Raw genomic sequence first — 14,089 nt, forward strand, 5'->3', positions numbered from 1 at the left:
TGCAGGAAAAGAGAGCCCACAATAAGAGGGAGAGGGCGAGGACAGGAGGAGGGCCACCCTGAATAGCCCAGCTCACCACTGCAGAGGAGGCGGCCCTGGAGATCGTGGGAGTGGAGGTGGATGCGCAATTGGGGACGGACAGACGGGTGCATCACAGCAAGCTGGTGACAAAATAGTTTTACATTTCTCTCATTGACATTGCATGAGTGACTGATATTGATTCTGATGCTCTAACAGATTGACTTATGATCATCTGCACAATTCAATGTGCATGCAACGTTTATCTCATATGTCTAACTCTTTCCTTTACTCCCCCACAGGACCAGCGACAGCCCCCCTCCCCACTGTCCAGGAGGAACAGCCTGAGCCCCCAGACTCCTCAGAGGAAGCGGCAACCTCTGAAGGCACAGCATCAGCAGAATTCAGCGCACCCAGCACCAGTGCAGACACTCACACCTCGGTGGGACCTTCGGGACATAGAGTAGAGTTGTCACCTGGTGTATCACAGCTCACAAATGTGCATCAGCAGATGGTGGAGACAGGGACAGCAGTGGAGAGTCCTTGTCGGAGGGCACAGTACTCTGCCAGCTTGGCTCAGCTGCATGTCGACCCTGTGCCTCAGGGTCCATCCAGAAGGAGAGCGGTGCTGGAACTCCAGGAACAGGTGCAGGAGTCGCTGGCAGGTTTTGTCTCCGGCAGGTTTTGTCTCCAGGATCGCTGCGAGTGTGGAGCAAATGTAGGAGTCCATCGCTAACATGAGCAGGGCCTTTGTGGAGGCATTGGCGCATGAACGCATCACCACGGAAAGGATGGCTACCTCCGTGGTAAGGCTGGCTACCGAAGAGGAGATGATGGCTATGGTAGAGGAGAGGATGGCTATGGCCATGGAGGAGCTTAGTCGCCAGGGTCTTGAAAACATCGTCATTGTTCAGAATAGAATGACATCTCTCGAGGAGCGATGGTCAGCTATTGAGCAGAGAAACCAGACCTTCATGGAAGTCCTCTGGAGTAGGGAGGGAGACAAGTGGAGTTTGAGTCGGAATTCCAGTGCAGAAACGGGTCCTCATGGTCCCCCTGAAGTGCAGCAAGGTGCTGTCAAGCCACTTGCTAGTTCTGAAGTGGGGCTGACCCATGAGAGGGATGTTGGTGACAGAGAACAAGGAAGTGGGGGCTCCTTCCAAGCGCTCACATGACCATGCCACTGCAGAGCCCTTGGTCAGAGCCCCACCAGAGTCTTCACCCAACTGAGATGGGCATCTCATCCCCTGCACAGCTGCAGGAGCAGCAGACTGTTGCCGAGCCCTCACAGACTCACAACCCCAGAGGACGCCCGCCAAAGATGTCGAGGCAGGAGCAGCAAGAAAGTGAGCAAGGGGCCTCCACATCTGCTGAAGCCAAGAGGAAGATAAAGCACAAGTAGTCACAAAGGTAGTCACTTGGGTGTTCTGTTGTGTTTATTTTTGAAATGCCATCCGTGAATTGTGATAAAAAAATTTGATGGCAAACTGTTGAAGTTGTGGCGTGTGTCATTTCGCGAATGGGACTTCCACATTGAGGGCTTAGGGCGACTTGCAATTGTCAGTATGGTGGTCAGAGTGATAGGAATCCGTAGGTTCTTGGCCATTGTCGATGCTCTGGTAAGAAGGTGCGAGGCAAAGTGTTTGATTGGGCAGGCTAAGCAAATCTGGCCAAGATGAGTGCATCCCTTGATCCTGGGCAGCAATGTGCTCACATGCTGCTGCTGGTTGATGAGACTCCGCCAGCTGTTCGTTTTCGCACTCCTCCTCCTCCTCCTCCTCATCTGAGGAGGGTATGTGAGGAGCCACTTGGTCCTCAGGAATCTGCAAGCCACGACGCTGTGCCATGTTGTGAAGTGCACAGCAAACCACGACGATTCTGGAAACCCTGGCTGCTGAGTACTGCAGGGCTCCACCTGATCTATCAAGGCATCTGAAGCGCATCTTCAGCAAGTCGATGGTTTGCTCGATTATGACTCTGGTGGACATGTGGCTGGAGTTGTAGCTCTCCTCAGCTTCGTTGGATGGGCTCCTCAACGGCGTCATTAGCCACGTCCTCAGGGGATAGCCCTTGTCTCCAAGTAGCCATCCGAAAAGTTGGTTTGGTGGGCTGAAGAGCGGAGGCACACTAGACTGGTGCAGGATGAAGGAGTCATGGCAACTGCCAGGGTACTTGGCGCAAACATGCTAAATTTCCTTCTTGTGGTCACACACCAGCTGCACGTTGAGGGAGTGGAAGCCCTTGTGGTTGACAAAAGTACCTGGATTGTGATGGGGTGCCTTAAGGGCCACATGTGTGCAGTCAACGGTGCCCTGCACCCTTGGAACTCCTGCCAGATTAGCAAATCCAACCGCATGCACGATTACACTTGCTTGATCCTTGGAGAAGTTGATGTAATTGTGCGCGATGGCAAAGAGGGCATCGGTTACCTGCGAGATGCAAGTGTGTGCGGCCGCCTGGGCGATGCCGCTGATGTCAGCTGTTGATCCCTGGAATGAACCTGAAGCAAAAAAGTTGAGTGCGCTGGTGACTTTGACGGCCACTGGTAAGGGGTGTCCACCTGCTCCTCTGGGCTCCAGCTTTTGTTGCAGCATTGCGCAGATGTCACCCACTACCTCTCGTGAAAGGTCTGTCTGTAATCCCTGTTTTGGGGGTATCTCCTGCAGCGACGGGCTTCCATGCGCTGGTGCCTTCTGGCCTGTGCAGCGTCAGGTGGGTGAGCAGCAGCTTGGTGCTCCTATTGTTGCTCCTGCTGTTGTTCATAGTTCTGCTGCTGCCGCGGCTGGTCTTCGTCCAAATCTGATGTCCAGGAGGAAAGGAAATAAATGGTGCCCATTCTTCTGGTATATGCCTCAGTTGAGGAAGCGCTCTGTCAAGGTGGGGAGAGGGGTTTCCCAGGAGGTCACACTGGAGATGGGTGTCAGGCTCCAAACTTCCACAACAATGGGTAGGCCTGCTAAAAGTTCCCCCAGACCTGAGACAACAAAGTTCTGCCACCTGCAAATGATGATTGCTGAAAACTTCTTTTTAATGGTGGAGCTGCAGCTGTTAGTAAGCCGTCCACTTGTGAGGCCGCCAGGATTAACTGGCGTGTTCCAAAGGAGACGGGGGAAATGTGTTAAATTCAGAAAGGCCTCTCAAAATGGGATTATAGAGGTTGTAAAGGACCTTAAGGGCCTATCCCGCTTCTTCTAATTTTTCTTTTTATCACCAGCTTCTATTGGAGTTGGGATGGAAACGGGGTCTGAAACCCCGATTTTTAGGAAAATTGCTCGGAGGCGGGCTGGAGGTGGGATCGGATCCACCCGCCATTTTTTGCGATTTTAACACCTCACACGCCTCCAAACCCGCCTCCTCGGGCCTGGCAAAATCCAGCCCATAGTGTCCACATTGCACATGGTGAGAGATCCAGTAAGTTGGAACTTCGCTACGATGAGTGTGCAGTGTGTTGGGGTTGGCTATTTATATGAGCTGGGTGTTAAGGCTCATGAATTAGATTACAGATATCCAGATGGATTGAAAATTGGCTTTGCAATAGAAGCCAGTGATAAAAAGAAAAATGAAAAGAAAATGCTCTGCTTGGGAGACATTCATTCATGGTATTACACAGGGCTCTGTCCTAAGCTCTCTTTGATTCACACTATTTGTGAAATGAAGCAGGGTACTTAGTAACAGTGCTGAAATCACAAAACTGTGGACAGATAATGAGCAGAAAGTAGATTACTAGTATTCAGAGGGATTCAAAAGAATTAAGCAGATGGGCTGAAATGAGGGAAATGGACAGTCATGGATAATTGTAAGGGTAAATTTACAAAACCCACACTTCCACAGGGAGCCAGACTCAAAGGGCATGAAGTTACAGAATTGGCACTGTGAGGTGTGCTTCTACTATGTAACCTAAGACTATGTCTGAGTGCTCCCTGAGTAGAACGAGTATCTGTGGTAACAAACTGCTGTTGGGTTTTGTGGCCCTTCTAATGTGATGTTGAACTTTAATCTCTGGCTGCAGGGACATGAAATGTCCCTGAAAATCTACAGCAATGTCCTACAATGCCTGTCTGCTCTCAGTCCTCTAAGAGGCCTGGTTGGAGTGGTAGGAGGTGTTCATTGAAAGGAAGCCATCTTATCTGGACCTCATCCTTTAATGCTGTTGATGCTGTACAATCCAACAGGATGACCGTTTATCTGCATGAGATTAGTTCTAACGCTCCTGTAAAGCAACTTGGGACGATTTATTATGTTAAAGGTGCTATATAAATGCAAGTTGTTGTTGTTGCCAATGTGGATTAAGTTTAGCATCATTGTTTTTTCCCAGCAATCACTAAGTCTGCCAAACCCAGCATTGAAGAGTCCCATGTGGGTGCTCAAGGTATCACTAGTGTCAGTGGCACTAGTCACAGTGTTCATGAGAGAGAGCTGTGCCACCTTTGCACCCTCTGTAATGAGCAACCCCCCCCACCCCACCACCCCGCAGGTGGGCATGAAGGTGCCACTTGCTCCATGGTTACAGCACTGACGTCAGAAATATACTTCTGCATATTCTTCACCAGCTGTTGCAGGATATCCTAACTAACTCCTGTCTGAAGGCAGGTCCAGTAGGATACTAATGTCTTGTCCATATGGCAGTTAAACATAACATTCATCCTCCATTCCTGCCACTACCACTAGCTCTTCCTTTCTTGTGAATTATGAATCACCTGGCTACCTTCCTGAACCTCACTACCTACATTTTCGAAGATGCAAGTAATTGTGCTTGTGGCAGTTGGAGTGCTTGGCACTGTCTGCTGTGCAGTGCCAGGGTCTATGCCCCACTTCCTCTGAGCTCCTCGGCTTGGGAAGAATTGTAATGGGGGGGGATACTTGGCAACATGCCTCCAAATTCACCTTCACCAATGCCCTTGACAGATTTCTGGCCAAAAAGGATGAGGGCCATCTCCTCAGCCTCTGCCAATTGTTTCAGTATAGGTGGCCGCCTACTTCTTTTCTTAATTCTCTCCTAGTGAGTGTGAGCTGCCTTAGCCTGCAAGTAGAGCACATTTGTGGAGATGTTAGCAAGGGTTTGAGAACCCAAACAGCACCATCAGACCACATACCTCCATGTGCCAGGTTTTTTCAAATGAGCTTTTATGGTGTATTTCTTGCTGGTAGTGTTTTGCAGATGAAAGTTGGAATGTTATATGCATGATATTATTGTATCCCACTGCAATTAGGCCATGTTGCTTCCCCTCAATGACAGAATGTAGTAAAATGGGGTAAGTGTGCTTTGCAGGCTATCTCCCTAAGGGAGCAGCAGATGAATATTTATATTGGGTCCATGCCTTCTATGAAGGAATAGTACACATTGCCCCCAAATTCCTCAGAGTTTGCGCCACACTGCTGTAACTCCAGCAGGGTCCACAGGGACCCAACAGAAAAGAGCAGGGATCTGGTTGGTCTGAGTCTCTGCCGTTTATAGAATTTCCAGTTGGCTTTATCAGAGACAAAACTTCCACCTGCCTCTTATAAGGAAAATTATACCGGGAGTCAGCTCCAGGGTTGGAGCCAAGGACAGAGGCTCCCTACACTGGTTGGGACCTGGCATTGAACTAGAGGCTGGTATGTGGAGAGAGATGAGATGTACTGGCCTCTAGATGGGCAGTAAGCCCCATTGGGTGGGGGATGAGTGGCCTGGCTCCCTAAAAATTGAAAAATTAAAATAAAATCTGGATCTGACCGCTTACACATAGGGACAAGGGTCTGGGTCTGAGGTACGGCGGGGCTTTGGGAACCCACCCCCACCCCGTGACAGGCGGGCACGGGATTATTTTTCGAGTGGCATAGGCACCTGCCAGCCCCATGTAAATGACGTGACCTCCTGCTGACTGTGGGGTCAGCGCTGGAGGACACTGGTGGGCGTGATCCTGGTTTAACCTGCCCGGATCACGGGTCACAGATTTTCAGGCCCCATGTATACACAGGTGCTTATACTTACTTTGGTACTTCTCCGGATGTCATTGTACTTCTTCATTTACTTCCCAGTTTGAAAGGCTTGGGAAACTACATTCACTCAGTTGGCTCTCCCCACCCATACAGCTTACAGATGGGATTTATGAGGAAGATAGCACAAAGATATTGGGTTGGGGATATGGTATTAATGAGGGATACAGTGTGTTGAGGTATGGTGAGGGATACAGTGTGTTGGGGGTATGGTGAGGGACACAGTGTGTTGGGAGTATGGTGAGGGATACAGTGTGTTGGGAGTATGGTGAGGGACACAGTGTGTTGGGGGTATGGTGAGGGACACAGTGTGTTGGGGGTATGGTGAGGGACACAGTGTGTTGGGGGTATGGTGAGGGATACAGTGTGTTGGGGGTATGGTGAGGGACACAGTGTGTTGGGGGTATGGTGAGGGATACAGTTTGTTGGGAGTATGGTGAGGGACACAGTGTGTTGGGGGTATGGTGAGGGATACAGTTTGTTGGGAGTATGATATAGAAACATAGAAAAATAGGAGCAGGAGTAGGCCATTCGGCCCTTCGAGCCTGTTCTGCCATTCAATATGATCATGGCTGAGCCTCTATCTCAATACCATATTCCTGCTCTCTCCCCATACCCCTTGGTGCCTTTTGTGTCTAGAAATCTATCTATCTCCTTAAATATATTCAGTGACTTGGCCTCCACAGCTGAATGTGGTAGAGAATCCCACAGGTTCCCCACCCTCTGAGTGAAGAAATTTCTCCTCATCTCAGTCCTAAATGTCCTACCCCATAACCTGAGACTGTGACCCCTCGTTCTAGACCCCCCAGCCAGGGGAAACATCCTCCCTGCATCCAGTCTGTATAGCCCTGTCAAATTTTTAGACGTTTCAATAAGATCCCCTCTCATTCTTCTAAACTCTAGTGAATACAGGCCTAGTTGACCCAATCTCTCCTCATACGACAGTCCTGCCATCCCAGGAATCTAGGATACTACCCCCAATCCCATGAGCCCTGGCTACCTCTTTTAGTACTCTGGGATGCAGATTATCAGACCCTGGGGATTTATTGGCTTTCAGTCCCATTAATTTCTCCAGCACTATTTTTTTATTAATACTAATTTCCTTTAATTCCTCCTTCTCACTAGACCCTTGATTCCCTAGCATTTCTGGGAAGTTATTTGTGTCCTCTTCCGTGAAGACAGAGCCAAAGTATTTGTTTAATTGCTTAGCTATTTCCTTGTTCCCCATTATAAATTCTCCTGTTTCTGACTGTAAGGGACCTACATTTTTCTTCACTATCTTTTTCTTTTTACATACTTGTAGAAGCTTTTACAGTCTGCTTTTACGTTCCTTGCAAGTTTACTCTCATACTCTATTTTTCTCCCCTTAATCAGTCTCTTGGTCCTTTTTTGCTGAACTCTAAATTGCTCCCAATCCTCAGGCTTGCTATTTCTTCTGGCAACTTTATATGACTCCTCTTTGGATCCAATACTATCCTTAATTTCTTTTGTTAGCCATGGTTGGGCCGCTTTTCCTTTTGTGTTTTTGCGGCAGAAAGGAATGTATAACTGTTGCATTTCATGCATTCATTCCTTAAATGTTAGCCATTGCCTATCCACCGTCATGTCTTTTAATGAAGCTCCCCAATCTATCATAGCCAACTTACTCCTCATACCTTCGTAGTTTCCTTTGTTTAGATTTAGGACCCTAGTTTCAGATTGGACTTCTTCACTTTCCATTTTAATGAAGAATTCTATCATGTTATGGTCACTCTTCCCTAAAGGACCCAGCACAAGATTATTAATTAACCCATTCTCATTGCACAATACCCAATATAGGATAGCCTGTTCCCTAGTTGGCTTCTCAACGTACTGGTCTCAAAAACCATCTCGTACACACTCCAGGAATTCATCCTCCACAGTATTATTGCTAATTTGGTTTGGCCAGTCTATATGTAGATTAAAGTCATCCATGATTACTGTAGTACCCTTGTTACATGCATCTCTAATTTCCTGTTTGATGCCGTCCCCTACATTACCACTGATGTTTGGAGGCCTATAGACAACTCCCACCAATGTTTTCTGCCCCTTGGTGCTTCTTAGCTCCACCCAGACTGATTTTACATCTTGATTTTCTGAGCCAATATCCTTTCTCACTATTGCTCTGATTTCATCCTTTACTAACTACTCCACCCCACCTCCTTTTCCTTTTTGCCTGTCCTTCCTAAATATCGAATATCCTTGGATATTCAGCTCCCAGCCTACGTCACCCTGCAGCCATGTCTCCGTAATCACAATTATATCGTATCCGTTTACATCTATTTGCGCTGTTAATTCGTCTACCTTATTACAAATGCTTCGTGCATTCAGATACAGTGCCTTTAGATTTGTCTTTTTAACATTTTTAGACATCTTAACATTTTTTGTACTATGGCCCTTTTTGTCTTATTACCATTTTTTCTTACCCGGACCCTATTTGTTAGTGCCTATGTGGAATCGAAAAATCACAAAGACTTACTGATATCTTCGTGAATATATAGGCAAACAAAGAAAGTATAGCGATAAGGAAATGAATTCGTTGGCCTCCATATCGTTTTAGTAAATATTCAGGCATGGTGGTAACCTGCAGAGAGATAATATGATCATCTTAGGGCAACCATGAAACTTCACCTGACCAAGGAGCAGCGCTCCGAAAGCTTGGGATTTCAAATACAACTGTTGGACTATAACCTGGTGTTGTGTGACTTCTTACATTTGTCCACCCCAGTCCAACACCGGCATCTCCACACCATGACCACAATCAGAGGCAGATGATCAGAGGAAATACCCTGCTCTCCTCCTTGCCCATCAGAGACAGCAACTTTCCCCTCCATTAGATGCACCGACTGTATCCCCATGAGATAGTCATTCCCAATGGAAGCTGCAACCATACATCCAACGGAGAGTTATCTTAACCACCTCACACGCAATGACCTTACCCTATTAGAGTTAATGATCTTATCTTTTCAGAGTGAACTGGTCTCTCCATCCAAAGAGTGTGGGAGGACATGATCTAGGACTTCAAAATATCAAAAGGCCTGGATAGTGATAATGTAAGTAGATTTTTAACAAGCTGTAATAAGATGATAAGAGAGCATGTAGGCAAGCCTGAGAAGGGTGGCCAGGAAGTGGAAGGGAGTTGATGGCAAGCTTTGTGGTGGGGGTTGAAGATAATGGCTTCAGTCTTTCCATTGTTTAGCTGGAGGAAGTTATGACTCATCCAAGACTCTGGGCTGGATTTTGCCAGCGCTCAGAGGGTGGGTTTGGAGGTGGGTCCAAGGGTAAAATCATTTGGTTTGATGGCGGGTTGCCAAGTATCAGGTCCCCAATACCTAGCGGCGGGAAGAGGATGAAAGCCAATTACCTGCCTATTAACAGGTAGTTGCTAGTAGTTGACAGGCTATTTTTGATTTTGCCGCTTCTGCCTCGGGTTTCCCGACGTCCGGACACCACGCCAGGTAAATGTGGCGTGTTGTGAGTCTGCTATAATGTTTCTGGATTGATGACAGCTGCACAAGTGGTGTGAAGGATCCAATGCTGCACTGGTGAGTCTCAGAGATAAGAAAATGTTGGGAAATGCATTTGAAATACATTTACACATTTCTTTAGGTAACAAGTTTTGAAATCCATGTCCAGTGCCACCTCATTGGGAGAACCTCTCTCACCAGTGACAGATCGCTTCTGTCACCTCACCTGCAGCTGCCATCTATTTCAGCCTACGGAGGGAGTCATTGGAGAGCCTGGGTGCAAGAGGTGACCTTTGTGCAGTGATTGTCAGTGTTTGCAGCACCTCAATGCTGTCAAACACTGAGAAATTAACTGCCAAAAAAAAATTGTGCATGGTCCCTAAAAGAAAACCGGCAGATGACGCATCATCAAATGACGTCATCTGACCGGCTTCCTCTCAATTGGCCGGCAAGCCCGCAAGTTCAATCAATGTAAAATCACGTCTGTGGTCCAGACGCAGTTGGGGGTGGGACGAGAAGCCGGAAACCACCTGACCCGCACCTAACCTGCCTCCATTGATAAAATCGCGATCTCTATGTCAGACAAACAGTCTGACAGCGCAGCAGCGGTAAAAGAGTTGAGAGAGGTAGTGAGAGAGAAGGAGAGAAGTCATTGCTAGAGATGCTGTGGCTATGATTGAATAGGTAACAATGGAACAAAGCAAGGACATTCCCGTGGAGCTGCACAATAGAGAAGAGGTGTTGGAGGAGGGCCATGTGATCAACTGTGTCATAGGTACGATAGCAAAATACTGCAGATGTTGGAAATCCGAAATAACAACAGAAAATGCTGGAAAAACTCAGCAATAGGTGACAGGGAGATCAAAGACAACGAGGAGGGACAATGTATCATGGTCACAGTCACCGAGAATTTCATTTGTGACTGGTTAGAGCTGTGTCAATGCTGTGGGTGGGACAGAATCTTTATTGGAGGGATTCCAAGAGGGAGCTGCAGGAGAGGCCAGCATAGATCTAGGAGGAACAACACGTCTACGGAAAGGAAAGGGAGGTTGGAGATGGACTCGTTAGCCTGGACAGTGGGATTGAGGATGGGGTTTTTAGGAGTGGATGATAATGACAGTTTTAAGAAAGAAGGGTGACAGTGCCTGAGGAGAGAGAACCATTTATAATAACAGCTAATGTGGGGGGCAAAGGAAGGATGTTGAGTGGTTAGGAGATTTGTGGAAATGGGGTCAAGGGAGTAGGAGGTAGGTCTTTTGGTTGAAATGAATTTGGAGAGGGTGGGAGGTTAGAATTGGGGGAGAAACTAAAGAAAGGGAGGGGTTTAGGCTTTGAGTGAGTTGGGGACTGAAGAGAAGGTTTTGTTTAGTGGGCAAAGGGAAAGTGGGAAGAAGCAGAGGCAGCAGAACAGATGGGCCTAGAAATTCAGTAGCGCCCCGTTTGGGGCGCCAGCCTCGCCGGGGCGCTAAAAGTAGCGCCCCGGAAGCATTTGCGGCCGCCCGCCGGATATTCAGTTGGAGCGCCCCAAAGGGAAGTGCGGCGCTACTGGAGGCGCCCTGCATCCCTCTTGGGGCGCTGCAACTGAATATCGTCGCGCTACGTGCCGCAGAACCACACGCTGCGGCACGTCGCGCTGCGGTACTGCAGGCCTTCCTCCCCTACTTAAAGGGGAGGGGCCTTGTGCAGCGCGATCTGGGGCCCAGCTGGGCCCCCGAAGATTGCGAGTGCCGGCAAAAGAGCCCGGCGCCGAGGAGAAGTGCCGGGCTCTTGGAACGCAGCCGGCACTCCGCGGTGGGGGGGTTCTGGAGGCCAGGGACGGCAGCGCGGAGAGGTGCTGGCAGGCGGCCAGCAACAAAAATGGCCACCCCGCACCTCCTTTAATTTGCGCCTCCACCGCTGCAGGTAGGCCCCCCTGAACCGGTCGCACATAGCGTCCGGCATTAAATCGGGGGGCGCTTCTAAATATCGCGGCCGGGGCGTCAGCGGGGCGCTGCGCACACCGATGACGTCATCGGTAGCGGCGCAGCGCTAACGGCTAGCGTCAACACTAGCGTCCCGCTGAAGTTAGCGGGAGGCGTGGCCAGTGGCTTGTGACCCACTTAGCGCCCTCTTAAGGCGATAACTTGTGGTGCAGCTAACTGAATTTCTAGGCCATGGTCTCTATCTTGGTGACAAAGAAATCCATGAGCTCTCACACTTTTTATTAGAGGTAAGGATGGAGGGGGAGGAGAGAGGAGAGAGGGTATTAAGGAGGTGGTTGGTAGTAGGGAACAAGAACCTGGCGTTATTTTTGCCCTCCAGGATGATCCTAGAGTAGTGGGAGATTTTGGCAGAGGAGAGTGAGCACGTTGTGATCAAGCCAAACTGGAATGTATAAAACAATGAACTGTAACAAGATGAACTGAACTATAACGCTGTTTAACAAGAAAGCCATATAATTAACAGCCTGTTTCAAAACATAATCAGGGCTACTGGTTTACGGTAACTGAATAAATCAAACTCTATTTTTATTGCATAGAATTACATGATCGTCACCAGTCTTTGGGGACTGGTCTCCCTACACAATTCTCCATAACTGGTCTGTTCTAGTATTTTGCAGAGTTCTGCTCAAACACTCAGACACTCCTCACTGGGGTTATGGGAAGTGCTGAGTGGAAATTGTAAATCTGTAGGGATAAAATTTAAAGTAGAAATAGGAAATTTTCCAGTAAATGAAAATGATCAGTTTGTTTTAGAAACTGTAAAAAGTAGAAAAATCTTACCCCAGATGCAATATATATGGGGAGAAAGAGCCATGCCATGAGCATCAGACAATACATTCCCTAGAGAAAGGAAAAGAACTGAAAATTACTACAGTAAAATCTTGTATTACCTGGTATTATAACATTATCCTTTTACACAAGAGCAGCCTTCCCTCACCACCAGAGACTGGGATCCTCCCCCAGCAGAGACATTAATCCTCCCCCCGCATCAGAAACAGCGACCTTCCCCCACACAGTGACTTTCCAACTCCCCTAACCGCCACCAAACAGAGTGACCTTCCAACCCCCACGAGACACAGCAACCTTTCACTCCCACCAAAACATTGACCTTCCACCCCCACATCAGCGACTTTTGGGACTCTTATCTCAGGTAAATAATGTTTTCAGTGGTAATTTCTGGAAGTGTTCATGACAGAAACAGCCCATTTAGAGAGAATGTTGCTGGCAATCCCCACTCCCTCCAAGCCACTTTCTAAGACATTTAAAAACCGCTGACTAAATTTTTAGGTTGAATATAAAAATAATTTGTTAATGAAAGCAGCCATTTCAGAAAGGCAGAGACAAAGGGACGCAATCCGTATATTCATTTATGCTGCTGTGATTTATTTAAGGCTGCATATAGTGACATCACTATTCCCAGCCAGAATGGAGGTGATTGGGTAATTCCCCCATCAAACACGCCTGGAGATCGCACTGCTGTGAGTGACTGGGATTGATTTTACACACACACACAATTTGTATTATGTAATATCCTCCACTCACAGCATTTTGCTGGAGAAATAATCCTGCTTTTATCGGGAGACTTTGCTGTAGTTTCGGCCATGAGTTCTGTTTGCTGCAGTTCATAGAGACTCTTTTTAAATAGACTCTGCTTGCTGAGTGATGCGCTATCAATTACTCATAAAAGACGGAGAGTTAGGAGAGTAACTAAAAGGCTTTTATTAGCAAAGAACAGAGCATGCCTCTCGTGGTTGACTGGGTTCCAAGAAGGCAGGGGGCTGCAGAGCAGTCACCTTTATACCTGGGCCTGTGGGTGGAGCCAGGGGCGGAGCCAGCAGAGGCATGCTGAGGCATGCATAGATACAACAGTGTGCAACAACAACAACAACGGTGAACAACAATAACAGTGGTTTACCACATTCACCCCTTGTTTAAAATTGAGTCCGGCGGGGTGAAGTGTACTAAAGGTTCGTGTAAGTAAGTCTATCAGGTGGCCTTGTATGCCGTCCTGATCGTCGTGGTGGCGGCGGTGATGGTGCAGCATCCAACGTTGAATCTGGCGTCTCATTGAGTGGTTGGGTGGTCAATGACGGGTCCTGGGGCTGCGGCATGCCGTCTACCGGGGTTGGGTTGTGGGTAGTGGTGGATGGCAATGGTAGTGTTTCAGGGGCACCCGAAGGTGCGAGGTCTCGTATGGAGACTGTGTCCTCCCGCAATGGTAGTGTTTCAGGGGCACCCGAAGGTGCGAGGTCTCGTATGGAGACTGTGTCCTCCCGCCCGTCCGGGTACGCCACGTAAGCATACTGGGGGTTGGCGTGGAGGAGGCTCACCCTCTCAACCAGGGGGTCCGTTTTATGGGACCTCACGTGCTTCCGCAGTAGGACGGGTCCTGGAGACGTCAGCCATGTCGGTAGCGAGGTCCCCGATGTGGACTTCCTGGGGAAAGTGAACATTTTTTCATGGGGGGTGGCATTGGTGGCCATACAAAGCAGTGACCGAATGGAGTGGAGCGCCGCAGGGAGGACCTCCTGCCAGCGAGAGGTCGGAAGGCCCTTAGATTTTAAGTTTAAGAGGACGGCCTTCCAAACCGTCGCGTTCTCTCTTTCCACCTGGCCATTCCCCCGGGGG

The 14,089-nt window shown here is 48.5% G+C and overlaps 1 protein-coding gene across 5 annotated transcripts in view; it reads right to left on the reverse strand.

The window, feature by feature from the left end:
* The window catches only part of LOC147110292 (sodium/myo-inositol cotransporter 2-like), a 126,600-nt gene that overhangs the window by 87,950 nt on the left and 24,561 nt on the right, over positions 1–14,089 (reverse strand). For all 5 annotated transcript variants that reach the window (XM_086000130.1, XM_086000131.1, XM_086000132.1 and 2 more), the window contains 2 exons: positions 12,242–12,301; positions 8,492–8,596 (listed from right to left, as the gene is read on the reverse strand). In XM_086000130.1, coding sequence (XP_085856256.1) covers positions 8,492–8,596; positions 12,242–12,301 — 165 coding nt within the window. The remainder of the gene's footprint in view (positions 1–8,491; positions 8,597–12,241; positions 12,302–14,089) is intronic.

The sequence above is a fragment of the Somniosus microcephalus genome, chromosome 11, assembly GCF_052327205.1.
Source record: "Somniosus microcephalus isolate GS21.2 chromosome 11, FLI_Smic_1.0, whole genome shotgun sequence".
In the NCBI taxonomy this organism is placed as follows: domain Eukaryota; kingdom Metazoa; phylum Chordata; class Chondrichthyes; order Squaliformes; family Somniosidae; genus Somniosus; species Somniosus microcephalus.